This window comes from Benincasa hispida, chromosome 1, assembly GCF_009727055.1.
Source record: "Benincasa hispida cultivar B227 chromosome 1, ASM972705v1, whole genome shotgun sequence".
NCBI classification, from domain to species: Eukaryota; Viridiplantae; Streptophyta; class Magnoliopsida; order Cucurbitales; family Cucurbitaceae; genus Benincasa; species Benincasa hispida.
This window is the reverse complement of record NC_052349.1, coordinates 53,082,510-53,099,782: the sequence shown is the minus strand read 5'-3', so window position 1 is coordinate 53,099,782 and position 17,273 is coordinate 53,082,510. Positions and strand designations below refer to the sequence as shown.

Below are 17,273 nucleotides of genomic sequence, written 5' to 3'. Positions count from 1 at the left end.
AGGAAAAGAACCTTTGTTATGATCATTGTTTCTTGGAATGTTAGGGGTCTCGATGAATAGGCTAAACGAGTCCTCATTAAAAAGGAGACTGACACATATAACCTTACCATTGTCATTCTACAGGGAACTAAGACTATTTAGTTTGACCGTCTTCTTATTCAATCCATATGGAGCTCGAGCTCCCAAAATATTGTGTGGACTTCATTGGGAGCTAACAGTTCGGTCGATGCTATTCACATCATGTGGAATGATCTAGCTTTCTTTGTCTTAGACATCACTAGAGATGAATACACTCTTTCCTTTCTCATTACTGTTGATGACGGGTATAGCCTTTGGTTGACAGGGCTCTACAGACCTTGTCGATACAGGGGCATGCCTTTTTTTTTTTTTGCGCAAAAGTTGGAAGACTTATCCGCATTGTGTTTAGATTTATGGATTATGGGAGGAGATTTCAATGTCTCCAGATGGTGACATGATAAATCGAGGGATGGGGCGACCGCTAGGAATATGAGATTGTTCAATTCCTTCATTGAGAGTAACAACCTTGTTGACTTGCCCCTCAATAATGGCCTCTACACTTGGTCTAGCTTTCGAGACAACCCCACCTCTCGCCCTCATTGACAGTCTTAGTCGTAGACCCCATATTGAAAAAATTTAAGGATGCTTTGGTAAAATGCCTTGATAGACCTACCTCGGATCACTTCCCGATTATGCCAACTAGGATCCTTTAAGTGGGCTTCCCTTCCCATTTCATTTTGAGAACATGTGGATGAAACATTGCACTTTCCCTCCTTTGGTTAGAAAATGGTGGTTTGGAATTGGTTGACTGGTCGGGTCATGGAATTACGCAAAAGCTCAAAACGTTTATAGGGGTCGTTAAGAAATGGAACAAGTCCACCTTTGGTTGATTGATAACTCTAAAGAACCAGCTTCTGTTTCATCTTGCTGGCTTGGATTCTATGGAAGAGTGTGGCCCTTTACAATCAACTGACTTAGAAAGAAGAAGGCAGCTTAAGGCCCAAATACTATCCGTAAGTACAAAAGAAGAATTATTATGGCGACCAAAGTGCAAAAATAGATGGCTAAAAGGAGACATGAATTTGGCAAACTTCTGCAGACTTATTAATGCAAAAAAGAGAGAATTCAGTGGTGGAGGTTTTATCTAGAGAGGGGATTAGCCTTCTTTCAGAGGAGAAAATTGTGGCAGAATTTGTCTCCCTCTATGAAACTCTCTACACAAAAGATGTTGGCCACCGTCACCTACCACATAATAAACAGTGGGATCCTATTTTCCCTCAGCAAGAGATCTCAAGTTTCCTTTCGCAAAAATGGAGATTCTTTTAGCCATTTGGGATCTTGGCTCAAACAAATCACTGGGCCCGAACGGATCTACTGCAGAATTCTATAAAAAATATTGGAACATCCTCAAGAAAAACATAAAGAGAGTGTTCCAAAATTTTTTCAAGAAGGGGATCATTAATGCTAACTTGAATGAAACAGACATTTATCTTATCCCAAAAATGTTTGATGCTCGTATGGTGGGTGATTATAGACCCATTAGCCTTATCTTTTGTCAATACAAGATCATTTCCAGAGTACTTTCTGAATGCCTCAAGAGAGTTTTGCCAAACACAAATTGTCAATCTGCTTTTGTTGAAGGTCGACAGATTCTTGATGCATCTTTAATTGCTAATGAAGTCATTGAAGACATTGCTAGAAGAAAGAAACAAGGGCAGTGATTAAAATTGACTTTGAGAAGGCTTTTGACATGGCTGATTGGGACTTCCTCGATCTTGTTCTTATGGCAAAAGAACAAATTTGTGTAGCTGATTTGTGTAGCTGACATGGCTGATTTGGATCATTATGGAAAAGGTGGATACAGGGCTGCATATCCTCATCAAATTTGTGTAGCATTATTATTGGGTGCCCTAAAGGTAAGATTTGAGCTTCACGTGGTCTCAGACAAGGTGACCCTCCTATCACCCTTTTTTTTATCGTTATGGATTGTTTAAGCGGAATGATGACTGAGGCTAGTTTCAATGGCTTGACCAAAAGTTTAAGCATCGAGCATAGCTCTACATCTCCTCTTTGCAGATGATACCATCCTATTCACAGATAAGAGTGACAAAGCAATTGAAAATCTCTTTGACCTTATTAGTAGTTTTGAGAAGGCTTCTGGTTTGAACATAAACCGAAACAAGACTGAAATCATGGGTATCAACACAACACAAGCTAAGATGGAGATGATTGTTGGAAGGTTTGGATGCAAACTGAGGCATCGGCCTTGCTCCTATCTTGGATTACCCTTGTTTGACAAGCCAGAAACTGATACCTTTGGAATCCTATTGTCGAAAAGATTGAAGGGAGATTAGCTACATGGAACCATAATCAGATTTCTAAGGGCAGACGTCTTAAGCTCTTGCAGGCTACTCTATCAAACCTCCCCACATACTTATCTCTCTACAAAATGCCCTCCACAGTTGTCAATAACGTTGAGAAATTGTATATGAATTTCCTATGAATTTCCTTTGGAAGGGTGGACCATCTCAACAAGGATCACATCTTGTTAGGTGGGATAAAGTCATCAAGACTCGAACACAAGGGGCCTCGGTTTTCTGCGTTTGGCTGATAATAATCATGCTCTTCTTGCTAAGTGGATATGGAGATATTACCATGAAGATGAGGTTTTCTGGAGGCAGATTATTGATGCAAAATATGGATCGACACCATATAACTCTTGGCCAAACGACAATTTTCCTAACTATATAAAAGGTCCTTGGTGGGCGATCTTGCTACACATGAACCTTAAAAGGGACAATGTTTCTATACTAGTGGAAAGCGGGAAAAGCACCTCTTTTTGGTCTGATTGGCGGCTGCAGAATTCTGCCCTAAAAGAGGTGTATCCTCATTTATACAATATTTCTAACCAAAAGCTATCCACCATTCATGATCTATGGGACACTCGTCATGGATGGTCTCTCTACTATAGGAAAAATTTTTAAGATGAGGAGCTTGAAGAATGGATAGATCTTATTGATAGCTGAGTCCATTTATCCACCACCAAGGACAAATGGATTTGGCAACTAGAGACAAAGGGATCCTGTTAGGATACCTTCTAACAAGAAAACACTCAAGAACACGGAATAAACTCAAGAACAATCCAATATGGAAATATGTTGAAATATATTATAAAATCATTGAAAATAACAAGATAACCCCTAGCCTTTTTTAAGGGCTAGACTCTCCCAAATTCCCAAATTAGAAAATCCCGCAAAATACTTCACTCTTACTCCCACCCCACTCATACTATTTATAACCTAAAAAATCTAACAAACTTAATGTATAATTACTAGAACATCCCGTACTAGTCATCATACTAATTATCCCAATATATTCCTAACTAGTGGCCTTATAATACTTTGCCCTTCGAAGGTAACCTTGTCCTCAAGGTGTGCTTACAAAATATGATCATAAAAGTTGGGCAACCCTTTTTTTTTTTTTTTTTTTTCCCTTTTTTAAACAAGCACCACCAACCCCTCTTCAACCTTGGACAAATTTGCCTTCTCTTCAGCTTTGGAAAAGATTTGGGCTTCACTTAGTTCACTTGGGTTTAGCCCAATAAGCAACCAAGGACTCCACAGTATTTCCACGGGCCTATCTCCACACCATTTGCTGTAGTGTTAAAATTTGAAAATCCTCCCTAATGGGCTAGGTCCATGTTCCACTTGCTTGTTCAACCTTTCTGGGCCCAAACCCCATCTTCCTTAGAAGTATCAATTAGCTTCAAGTAATTTCAGCTCATAATCAAGTCTAAAATAAGGCTGCCACTTTGTCCATTCCCGGGTTCCGTATTACTAGGTTGATGACTTGGGCCCGTTTGAGGCATTTGAAGCCCATATTCCATGAAAGAACAAACCTTAGCTCTAGTCCATTTTCTTAATTCTTTTTCTTTTTCTTATTCACTTATGTCTGACACCTCTTTGCTAATTTTGTTTTCCTTAAACAAAAAGAATTGGACCTGCATTCCCAACCCCAAAACCTTCACAGAATCAATGATGCCTATTTTTCTAGCCTCCGGTCCCCCCGTCCTGACACTTCACGTGGGTATGAAATTTGTTTTCCTCTTCAAAATTTTTTCCTCCCACGCCTTCTTCTCCGTCCATGGTAGTCCGTCCCCTCTGTAATTTTCAGCCCAAAAAACCTCCCATCTCTCCTGTATATGAAAATTGATTTGGCCGGTCGATCATTTTGCCATCCTGGCCAATGACCTGCCGGTGTCTGTCTCTCCACCGCGGCTAACCATCCTCTCAACTTTGAGCAGCAACATTTTTCGCCCTTCCACTGGTGACCGATGACAAGTCTATTCTTTATCAATTTTCTGTCAGCCCTCTCTCTTTTCTGACCATGTCGTAGTCGACAGGTTCTCATTTCCCTATTCTATCTTTCCATCTTGTTTCCCCCTTTTTATCAATCAGGCGCTCTTTTTCCGATGGCTATGATGCCTATCCGACCTCATGTTTGCCGTTGGTTTCTCTTCGCTGCATAACCTCCCCATCACTCCCCTAGTTTGCGGAGGATCAAACACCAAATAAAATAGCAAATCGAAATGCTTACCTCAAGTAATTCATGGCCAAAATACACGATCAACCTCCAAACACTGCCACTCCTTTGAGTTGTTTCTTCCCTTTTCATCGGTTGAAACTCCTTTCGAGTAGCCCACCGAAGTCCACTCTCATGTTGCATAGACTTTCCACCATTCTTTTGTTTCCTCCGCTCCCGGTGTCTATCGCTAAGTCATTCCTCCGTTGTTTTTTCATTCGCCTTCCACTTCGCCTTCTTGTCGGTAATGTTTGTCTCCTTCCCTCTGATGCTTCTACCTCCTTTGATCGGTGTTTCTACTTCCACCAAGTCCTTGTCTCCGACTATCTTACCCTACTGCGATCTATTTTAGTAGGGAGTATGGAGCCTCAAATTGGCGAACCCCTACTATATGTAGCCTCTGCTCGGGATATTTGGGAGGCAGTACAGAAACTGTACTCCAAACGACAGAATGCTTCCAAGCTTTACACCTTACGGAAAGAAGTCCATGAATGCAAGCAGGGAACAATGGACGTTACGACATATTTCAACAAGCTATCTCTTATCTGACAAGAAATGGATTTATGTCGAGAGATGGTCTGGAATTGCCCATATAGGGGAGTTTTACATTACCAGTCTGAGGAGATCGATCGAGTTTATGGTTTTCTAGCGGGATTGAATTCGAAGTTTGATGCAGTAAGGAGTCGAATATTAGGAACTCGTCCGATACCATCTCTGATGGAAGTTTATTCTGAAATCCGCCTTGAGGAGGACAGGTCGAGTGCTATGAATAATACACTTGTCTCGTCAACTGATTTAGTTGTTTTTAAAGCATCGAGTTATGCTAATAATAAGAAAAACGGTAAGCCAGCACCGGTATGTGAACACTGTAAGAAGCCCTGGCACACTAAAGATCAATGTTGGAAGTTGCATGGTCGTTCGCCGAATGGTAAAAGACGTCAGTCAGGGCCTGGACGAGCACTGGCCAGTGAATCAACAAATGGAGGTTCTCAACCTCAGAACCAGGAAACCAATCAGACTAGCTCTAGTACAGTGGGTGTAAGCGCGATCGCCCAATTAGGTACACTTCAATCCTTTGGTCTTGTTACTATTACTGGTAACAAGCCGCGAATTCTAGATTCAGGGGCTACAGACCACTTGACTGGTTCTTTCGACCAGTTTATTTCATACCATCAAAGTGTTGGGAATGAGAGGATTAGAATTGCTGATAGGTCCTTCGCCCTTGTAGCCAGGAAAGGCCGCTTGTCACCCTTTGAGGGGTTGATTCTTCAGAATGTGTTGCATGTACCTAAAATATCTTATAATCTGTTATCTATCAGTAAAATTACAAGGGATTTGAGATGTCGGATTACTTTCTCACCTGATGCTGTTGTTTCTCAGGACCTGAACTCGGGGACAACGATTGGCACTGCCCGACACGATGGGGGGTTCTATTTCCTCATTAAAGATGCTTCTTCTAGGATATGTGATGGGACTAGTTTACTTTCTTCTTGTTTTTCTACCTCTGAAACTGATTATATGTTGTGGCACTATCGTCTTGGACATCCTAGTTTTCATTATATGAAATATTTGTTTCCTCATCTGTTTCGCAATATTAATCTGTCTAATTTAAATTGTGATGTGTGTGTCCAAACTAAACAACCATGTGTAGCTAAAGCCTCAGCCTTATAAGCCTTCCAAACCATTCACCCTCTTCCATAGCGATGTGTGCGGTTCGTCACCCGTTACTATTGCCACAGGCAAACGGTATTTTGTAACCTTCATTGATGACCACACTAGATTCACTTGGGTCTTCTTTCTTATCGACGAATCTGAAGTCGCATCTGTTTTCAAACAGTTCTACAGTTCTATAGAAACCCAGCTTAATGCAAAGATCGCTATCCTTCGTAGTGACAATGGTCGGAAATTTTTTAATAACTCCCTCGGGGAATTCCTATTCTCTAAAGGCATTGTCCATCAAAGTTCGTGTGCGTATACTCCTCAACAAAATGAGGTAGCCAAGCAGAAAAATCGTCATTTGATCGAAGTTGCTCGGTCTCTTATGTTGTCAACTTCTCTTCCGTCCTTTTTATGGGGAGATGCGGTTCTAACAACTTCTCATTTGATAAACCGAATGCTTTCCCGGGCCTTAAAATTCCAAACCCCCTTAGACTGTTTCAGAGAGTCTTATCCTGATAACCGACTCATTTCTGATGTTTCGCTTCGGGTGTTTGGATGCGTTGTGTTTGTTCATACTCATGGCCCTAATCAAACCAAATTTACCCCCAGGCCCAAAAGTGTCTTCGTGGGATACCCACTACATCAATGTGGGTACAAATGTTACCATCCTTCTTCCCGAAAGTATTTTGTCTCCATGGATGTGACCTTCGAAGATCATCCCTTCTTTTCCCTTAGTCCTCTTCAGGGGAGAGTACGAGTAAAGAGACTAGTTGGGGTCTGAGTATGTCAGTCTTACCTGAATCGATTCCTAACATAAGTGTCAATGAACCCATTCTGCCCATCGAACAAGTCCCATGGATCACGTACTATAGGAGGAATCTCAGAAAGGAAATAGCGCTGCCTGTTACTTCCTGGCTCTAGAACAGGTGTCAGTTTCAGGTACAAGTACTCCTATACCTGATAATGGTAACGTTTATGCTGGCAATGATGCTTGTGTTGAAAGTGACGTAAGTAAAGACAAGAAAGACAGTGACAGTACTAAGGACTGTACCGAGAGTGTAATTGATACAAGTGGTGGTAATTGTGAAGAACTAGTCCCAACAGAGAATGTTATTGACATTGGAGGAGATCCCTTAGAAGATAAGACACAGGAACAGAAAGCCGAAGTCAGTAGGGAGCCAGAAGAGAAGAAAGATCATGATGCCTCTCTTGATCTTCCTATTGCCTTAAGGAAGGGTACAAGATCATGCACGAAGTATCCTCTGCAGAGTTACTTGTCTTATAGCAACTTGTCTCTCGTATTTAAAGCCCTCACTACAAACCTAGACACACTTACAATACCGAGCAGTATATATGCAGCAATGGAGATTCCCGAATGGAGAGCTGTAGTCATGGAAGAGATGGGGGCACTTGAGAAAAATAACACGTGGGACCAGGTCATTCTTCCTAAGGGACACAAAGCAGTTGGGTGCAAGTGAGTGTTTATCGTTGAATATAAACCTGATGGAACAATTGACAGATACAAGGCCTGGTTAGTTGCAAGGGGCTTCACTCAGACCTTCGGAATAGATTATTCCGAGACTTTTTCCCCAGTAGCTTATGAAGCACAGACACAGATATGGCTACACGATACGGATACGACGATTCGTTAATTTCTAAAAAATTAAGATACGGATACGTCTAAGGATGCATCATTTTTATATATTTTTTTAATATATATATTTCTAAAAAGCGAAGATATTGATACGTTGAAGATACAATTTTTTCTTTAAAAAAATCTAGGATATAGATAAATTTAGCTAGCATACAAGTTAATAACAATAGCACAAAATAGAATACAAACACTGAAATACAATACAAAAAAAAGCAACATCTAAGATAGTGAAGTACAATAGTTAATAAAATGCAATAGAAAAGTGGCTCATATTGCAAAGAAGAAGAAGATTAGAGAGAGAAGTAGGAAGATAAACGAAGAACTTATTGTTGAAGATATCCAAATGGTTTATATTTTGGTGGACTTTGTGGGGACTCAAATATGAATATGAAGATTAGATGATTCTAGTCTAGAGTTTGATCCATTATTTTTTTTTTCTTTTAGTTTTGGACTCGAGTATTGAGCTTTTTAAATAAGTTGCCTAATTTTAGATTGGGAAAGATTAAATGTGTCACTTGTCTTTTTTCTTTAAAAAAGAGTATGCATAGAAATAGATACGTCAAATCGCGTGTTAGATACGTATTTGGGAAGTATCGGTATCCGATCGTGTCTGATACTGATTCTTTGCCTCATATGAGTATCTGTGCTTCATAGCCAGTAGCAAAATTAAACACAGTTTGTGTTCTTCTCTCAGTTGCAGTTAATAAAGACTGGCCACTCCACTAGTTTGATGTGAAGAATGTCTTCCTTAATGGGGAATTAGAAGAAGAAGTGTACATGAGTCCACCTCCAGGGTTCGAGAAACAGTTCAATCACCGGGTATGTAAACTGCGAAAGTCCTTTGTATGAGTTGAAACAGTCTTCGAGAGCCTGGCTTGACAGGTTCACTACTTTTGTGAAGTCACAGGGGTACAGTCAGGGATACTCAGATCACACCCTCTTTACAAAGAAATTAGCATTAGGGAAAATTGCAGTTTTGATTGTGTATGTAAATGACATTGTTATTTCAGGTGATGATGTTTCAGAAATTGACAGATTGAAGAGGAAAATGGCTGAGAAATTTGAAATCAAAGATCTCGGGAGGTTAAGATATTTTCTCGGAATGGAAGTGGCAAGATTGAAAGAAGGTATTTCAGTGTCTCAACAAAAATACACTCTGGATTTACTTAAGGAGACAGGTATGACGGGCTGTAAACCAATAGACACTCCTATGGAAGCTAATGCTAGACTCAGTGACTTAAGGAACAATGCTCTAGTTGACAAGGAGAGATATCAGCGACTTGTTGGGAAGTTAATCTATCTCTCCCATATCAGACCAGATATTGCATATGCAGTCAGTGTAGTTAGTCAGTTCATGCAGTCATCTTACGAAGAACATATGGGAGCAGTAGAGCGCATTCTGAGGTATTTGAAAACCTCTTCGGGCAGAGGGTTGATGTTCAGGAAGTCCTACAAACGATGTATCGAGGCATACATAGATGCCGACTGGGCAGGCTCATTCGTAGACAGGAAGTCGACATCGGGATGCCGTACCTTCGTGTGGGGTAACCTTGTGATGTGGAGGAGTAAGAAACAAGGGGTTGTTGCCAGAAGTAGTGCTGAAGCTGAATACAGGGCCATGAGTTTGGGGATATGTCAGGAAATTTGGCTGGAAAAGGTCTTAAGTGATCTTGGTCAAGGTCATGATGGACCTATGAAACTCTACTGTGATAACAAAGCCACAATAAGTATCGCCAATAACCCCGTACAACATGACAGAACAAAACATGTGGAGATTGATAGGCATTTCATCAAGGAACGATTGGACAGTGGCAACATAAGTGTTCCCTATATTCCTTCTAGTCAGCAGATTGCAGATGTTCTTACGAAAGGGCTTCCTAGACATTTTTTCGACTCATGTATTAGCAAGTTGGGACGTAAGTTGGGCCTCATTGATATCTACGTCCCAACTTGAGAGGGAGAGTTGAAATTAAGGTGTTAGTCCTAGGGGCGGTTTTTTCTTTTCACTATACCCTAGGGTTTCCCTTTTTTCTATTTAAGCATGTAGTCTCTGTGTATCTTGAGTATAAAAAATTATAATAAGAAAAACTCTGTATCGTGGGTTTTTCTCCCTATATTAGGGTTTTCCACGTATACCTGTGTGTGCTTTTCTTCTTCCTTCTTTTTTTACTTTTCATCAATAACCAAAATATCATACAAACTTAATGTCTAATTACTAAAACGCGCCTTACTAATCATACTAATTATCCCAAAATCACACTCTTCTCCGCAAAAGCACTTTCCGTATCTTTGGGAACTGATTCGGCCTCCAAAAACCACCCTCTTCATGGAGCAATATGGGAGGATTTTTACACCAAAAAGGTTGAACTGGGAAATTAGCCACAATGCCATCAACACTTGCGATAGGGTTCAAAGACGATGCTCTCTCTCCACACTGTCATCATTTGCAAATCTGACCAAGTAACATCTAGCCACCTGTTTATCAATTGTCAGTTTGCTGCCAGGTTTTGGAAGATCTTCTCATCTTTTGGATGGTATACTGCCTTACCTATGAACATTGACAGCCTCCTACCGTATACTCTCTGGACATCCCATTACCAAACAAAAGAAGATAATGTGGATGCATTTGATTTGTGCTTTTTTTTGGATTATGTGGAATGAGAGAAATAAACGTCTTTTCAATGACAAGGGAAGCTCCTTTGATTTTTATCTTGAGCTCATTATCTTTTGTGCCATGACATGGTGCAAATTTAAATCTTACTATGATTCATTGATTCCTATAATCTTTCTTCTCTTTTGACCAATTGGAGGATTCTTTTGTAACTCTATTGGCATGGGCTTCGGCCACTTTTTGTAAATTTGATCAATGAAATCTGTTTCTTATAACAAAAAGTCTTGATTCTAAGACCACAAAGGTGGAATCTCACTTACTGGGACGATGTGGAAGCATAAAAGTTCCAAGAAGTTAAACATTTTCCTTTGGTTTTTGGTCCATAGGAGTTTGAATACCGATAATAGACCCCAAAGGGAATTTAGGAGGTGGTCTGTGTTGCCCTAGGATGTAGAATGTGCTTGAAAGAGATAGAAGACATTGATCACCTCATCCTCCACTGCAATTTCGTTTATAGATTGTGGATCTAAAGCTTGAGATTATCGTTTTGTATCCCAAGAAACCTGATGATGGATGATGGAAGGCCTTTTCGTGCGGAATTTGAGAAGAAATTCTTTTGTAGTTACAACCTATGTTGATTATTAGCGACTGGAAGCTCCCATTGTATAGCTTTTCATTGAGGGGTCTCCTCTACCCTCACATCGAGGCTTTTTGTTCTTTTTAGAATATAATCTTTTGATTATTTCTTTAAAAAAAAATCTGGTGGGATTACAGTTAATGAGTCACGATGGTAGGAGACTAGGAGGCTTAAGAGGGAACTTGAAATTTCACATGGAATTTTTTATTCTAGTTACAAAATTGATAATTTTTATTTGATAAGTTCTCATTGGATCAACGTGGAACTATGGACGTTTTGAGTAGATTTGTTTACAATTTTCAATTAGGATCATAGCCTATGAAACCACATTTAATGGCACTAGAATCTGGTCTGTCCCTATGGTGATGAAAATTGTGAACAGAATTGCAATAAAAGAACTCTCACGGGGACTTGGACTTATAAGTCTACTTTTAGGGCTAGTTTTAAGTTTAGCTTTTAGGGATAGAGACATTGGTGGTTGATGAAGGCATACCATCCACGAGCTATGTGGTTGCAAGAGGCTGCTGTCTTTAAACATGCTTAGCAGAGTTGACAAAGATCATTGACCTAACTATATCTAAGGGCGTCTAGTTTTCCTGGTCGGCCACCCTATTTGGTTGAGTATATCAATCAAAATATGAGCCCAAGTAGATCATTTTGGACCTAGCTATATCTAAGGGCCTCCAGTTTTCTTGGTCGACTTCCCTATTTGGTTGAGTATATCAATCAAAATATGAACCCAAGTGAATGATATATATTCTTTTTGAAGTAAGTTTTTAAAATCATAGGAAAAAGAAAAGGAAAAGCTCCTTTTCTTTAAGGGAAGTTTTAAATCATAGAAAAAGATAAAAAGCTCTTATAAACACTTGAAGGGTAGTTATTTCTAATAATTAATAAATAGATAATTCAGGAAGTAAATTTAGAAAGAAGGTAACAATGCAACAAATAATAATAATATTATTATAATGACATAATATAGTGATAAAGAAAACCACTATGGATCCATGTAAATAATAAAGGGTTGGAGGGAATGGGTACAAGCCGTGGGAGACCACTAACCTTAGAATTTAATATCCTAATATCCTATTCACCTTGGCAATCAAGCGTAGTAGTATTAGTATTAGATAGTTGTCCTGTAAAAATAATGAGGTGTGCACAAACTGGTTTGGACATTTATATAAAAGGGAAAGAAAAATGAGCATTATTGTCATTAGCATCTCTTGTTTTCAAGTAATTCAAGTCTTCTGATATTAAAGACTGGAGGGATATTCAACATTGCTAATTGTTCTCTCCTAATTTACGTGAAAAGTATACCCGTATGAAAGGAATTTGATGGTGCAGGATAAGATCGGATGAATGGCTAGTTAATAATAAATTTCAATTTAGTTCCGTAACGAATAATGCATTTCTTAAGATTAGAGCTTAAGATCATTGTTGAGCCTATTCTAGTTATATTTGTTAGAAAACTGTCAACATTTGTATAATTACAAGTTTCAAAACATGCTTTATAATCACATAAGTAAGAGATATCACTTGACTTGTTTTTTGTGAATGTACCAACCAAGAGATTATGAGATTTAGTTTTTAAAAAACTTATCATCTTTGAACCGAACCAAGAGGGCAATACTTGTTATTGATGGTATTTGACACAATTCTCTTTCGGGGTAGAAGAATTAAACTGATCAAATGAACTAAAATAGGAATTAAAAACTTATCTGATCAAAGGAAATCTGAAGAAGATGTCCGATTCAGATTTACGACATGGCAACTTACAAAAGAACTTCAAAATAAAATAACTTTAAAGAACCCGAGAGAACTTAAGTGAAACTTGAAGGAAATACAAAAAGACTTCTAACAGCAACTAACAGCACACCACATCACTTATTGAACAAATGCTGGCTAATTAGACACAACATGCAAGATAAATGGTAGAAGTGGACTACTGGACAAAGTGACAATCTATAAAAGGAATTTGATACATTGCTTCAGAAATAGGATATAACCCACTTTGTGGCAACCAGTCAATTTAATAGGGATACAATGTCATCATTTTGTTAGTAGGGTTAAGCGACTATATGAAATCACTCTTCAAGGTCTGTTGAAGTAATTGAGATATGATTTTTAATGTTCTCGGTATTCTCTCTATTTGTCTTCATTCATTCTGTTGTGTTATTGTCTGAAATTTAATGTTGGTGACCACTGGGAAATTTATTTGTACTGAAAGAGATCATCTTCTTTCTTTCTTTCTTTCTTTATTTTTTTTCTTTATTTTTTTTTTTTTGGGATAAAACTCAGGATGATGTCTCAGTTGGTGGGAGTGCGGCTCATTCCGCTGCTATTGAATCTGATTTAGAGACCATGAGAAGAATCGATGTAACTGTTTTGAGCTCAAAGCATCTATTCCTAGTACTGCCTGTTTTAATCATAATTGCTGCAGTTTACCTGTCTTCACTTCAAGATTAACGAATTTACAGAACTCAAAAAACAGCCTCATTGGCTAAGGATAGGGTCATTTCAATCTGTATCCTGAACCTCCAAAGAAATCATTAACAGGGAGATTTCCAAATTTTGCTGGTTGTATAGAACTTTGTAACGTCCTTGTCGACACAGCAGAGAATTTTCTGGCTTTTGTCGCAAATGATATTAAAGCTGAGACCGAGAACTGACTGAGAGTGAGGAAGTGTGCTGCTAGGCTAACCGTATGATTACCTAGATGAGTCAATGGAAGAATGAAAAAGGAAGCTTTCGCTGTAGCTTATCGAGGGTATAGTTTCACTCATTTGTTTTCCCTTTTAGGCCACTTTTCTCTGGAAACAAGACTTATTCAGGTACTATAATAACAGTTCTTTGATTTCTTACTGCTGTTGGATCTATTAAATTGACATGATGTTAATACAATATCGGAGATGATCAGTATTCGGTCCTTGCCTATGTTTTATGTGAATGGTGCTAATGGACAAAACACAGCCACTTAAACAAGAATAGAATGCATTGGACTTGGGCTGAAAAACAATATGAATTTTGGTTAAATTATAAATTTAGTCTATTTTGTTTCTGATTTCTGAAGATTTCATTTCAATTAGGATTTCAATGGAAACTGCAAAGCTTAGAGATTAGATGGCAACCGTCATCAAAATTTTGAACTAAAATTTTTATTTGGTAATGATAAAATTCTTTGTACTACCGTTTATTGTTGGATTGTTGAATGAAAGACCTCTATTAATCTCTAAAATAATTAATAAATTTTCAGGATATGACATGGGACAAAACTGAAATTGTAAGATTACATCTTTCTCTTTGAAGAAATTGTAGCCTTTATACAAGAGGATTGAGTGGATATGTTTCGCATTTTGCCCTCTATTCCACTCAGTCTATTAGTAATGATGGTCTGTTGGACAAAGTGCACTCATGAATCTATAGAGGCATGTAAGTGTATTTGGTTTGATTAATGGGCATTTAGAATGTAAAACAGTTAGCTCCAAAGAGGTAGAAGAGAAAAAAACCTATAAAATTGGTCTCCTCGCCCTTGAACTCTACTCTAGGAAGCCTTAGTTGGGAGAAACCGATAAGTTGGGATTGCTAGTGTTCTACATTTTCTGAATAAGAATTGGGATAAAAACTTTTACTTTCTTTAGGATCTTGTCCTTTCAAATAATCTTTTTATCAGACCCTGGAAATGATAGAGATGTCCTTTCTTTGGAACACATCAGAAACCTTTTGCTTACAACTGAAGCTTCATAACAGTGTTTGATTTTGTGAAATATGAGAATGAACAATGGATTTTCTGTTGTCCCTTCATGCATTAAATTTTAGAGTCAGTCAACGCGGTTTCGTATGGTTGTCAAAAGAAAATTCGAATTCTAGAATGTGTGTGTATACATATATATTTTGTTAAACGAGACTTGTCAACTCCCAAAAAGTTATCAAAAAATATTTAGATGTATCATGGGCAACACCTTCTTTTGTGCATTTCATTAAATTGTACCATCATAATTTTGGACTTGCAATGCTTTTATTTTGTGTGATGAAAGTAGGATGCATAAAGATACACTACTACCTATGATGTGAGATTCAAATCTATATTTGTAAAATTAAATGGTTTTGGCTACTTTTTCTTTTACCTTTGAGATTGCTGTTGTTTGGTTCCCATGTAGTGGATATCTCTAAACTCAACCTTGTTGCTCCAAATTGAAAAAAAGACTGTTGTTTGTCTTTGAGTTAGTAAGAGGTTCATTTTTCTTTTTAAGAAAGAACATGCTTGCTTGTTTTGTCACAACTATAACCTTCATGTATTGAGGCATGACGACAGATTTTAATTAGAGATTAAAAGCATATTTTTCTCCATTTTGACTTGATTAATAAACCGAGTGGATCATGTTTCCTTTATATTTATGATTCATATGATTTAAGTTGAAATTAAGGTGGAGAATATTATACCAATGTGGAGATAGAGAATGGGTCCTAAATAACATTGAAATCATACTCTAAATTTGACCATGTAGATAAAATCTTTGAAATTCGAACAATATTGTGAGCCTTTATGACTTGATCCATCCTATACATAGACGAGAATTATTGAATATCAAACAAAAGCAATGATTGTTATCTTAGTAGGAGTAAAGTAGAAGCTCCATCGACTAGACAATGTATAGTAGTAGTGAAAGAACGTTCTTTGTGTAAAAGTTTGTTAAGATTACAACAGAAGTGGTTACCGGCACTATTTATACCATAATGTGGTTTGTGATTTGACTTTATCAAATAGACAATAGACTTATTGGAGAATAGGAGTTAGCATATATAATATTAATTGCTGAAATGTAAAATCTACATACATGAATGAATGACTTGTTCAAGAGAAACTTGGTGTTTTGTTCAAAAGAAAGATTTTTACGAGAGTGATTGAAGTTCCACATCTATTAAAAATGAATAAGACAACGTGTTTAAGCGGACTATATCTTGCGAATTTAACCATAATTTAGTGTATAATGTATCTATTAGTTTTTTAAAGATAGATTGTTCAGTCTCCTATTTCCAATTTTGTTGCTAAAAAGGAAGAGAGAGAACAATATGTCGGTTGGTATGACAAAGTTCGGTAGAATCGAATATGTATGCATAATTCTAAATAAGGGATTAAGGAACATAAAAAGTACATGTAAATAGGTTTAAGCAAGACTTGGGTGGAGTTATCTAAAACATGTAGGGTTCTGATTTAGTGAGTGCTAACTACTATCTAATCAATTGTTTGACACTAGATATTCAAGGCCTTCTTTGACATGAAATTCTTAGGGACCTTTCGAGTGCTGAGTTAGTTATCATAATATGTGATTATTACAAGATTTAAAAATCGTAACATATCACTGATATATTAATGATATATCTGTAAAATCATATATTCAATAGAGATATTTGGAGGTGAGTTAGTTTTTTTTTCGAAATTTAATGATATAACGGCTATATCGGCTATATATCTTTTCCTGGAAATATCCTTTGACACCTAAGAAAATAGTGGATACTTTACTGACATATCGTGGATATTCTATCATTTTATTCTGGGAATATCATAAAATTATCATGGATATCTTGCCGACATATCGTATGAATATCTTGTTAGTTTTTTTTCCAATATCAAGGTTTTTCAATGTGATACCTTTTCCAATTTTCGTTGTTTCTCAATTGTTAATCCAAAACTTTTGTTTCTATAGAATTTGAATTTGGAAAAACTGCGCGCACGCACGCGCGCACATATATATATATAGATATTTAACTTCATTGAATGAGTTTGGACAGTTAATATGGACATACACAATATGTAGTAATTATGACTATTCTCATAGTAACAGTAATAATTTAAGTGATTATGATTCCTATGTTTATAGTAACCCATTGATCTATACATGGGGACCACAACTTCCTCATGAAAGTGATGAAGACTTAGAGCTTCTATATTATCAACATTCTTCAGAGCATCTTCATTTGGATGAAACATGGTGTGATCCCAAGTATCCTTCTATTGGTAGATTTGTGGTCGACATTGAGACTCATGGATGACATACTTCCAATTATGTGAGGAATTTTGGACATACCATGACTTAGGAGCAGTATTGTCATTATCA

General features: G+C 37.6%; 1 protein-coding gene across 4 annotated transcripts in view; it reads left to right on the top strand.

Moving 5' to 3' along the window:
• The window catches only part of LOC120081680 (WPP domain-interacting tail-anchored protein 1-like), a 31,571-nt gene extending 17,533 nt beyond the window's left edge, over positions 1-14,038 (top strand). For 2 of the 4 annotated variants that reach the window (XM_039036757.1, XM_039036768.1), the window contains exon 5: positions 13,456-14,038. In XM_039036757.1, the coding sequence (XP_038892685.1) occupies positions 13,456-13,623 (168 nt within the window). In that variant the 3' untranslated portion in view covers positions 13,624-14,038. Of the gene's footprint in view, positions 1-5,979; positions 7,904-13,455 lie in introns of those variants that run through there. The other 2 variants (XM_039036784.1, XM_039036776.1) reach the window with 2 other exon arrangements.
• Positions 14,039-17,273: the final 3,235 nt, after the last annotated feature.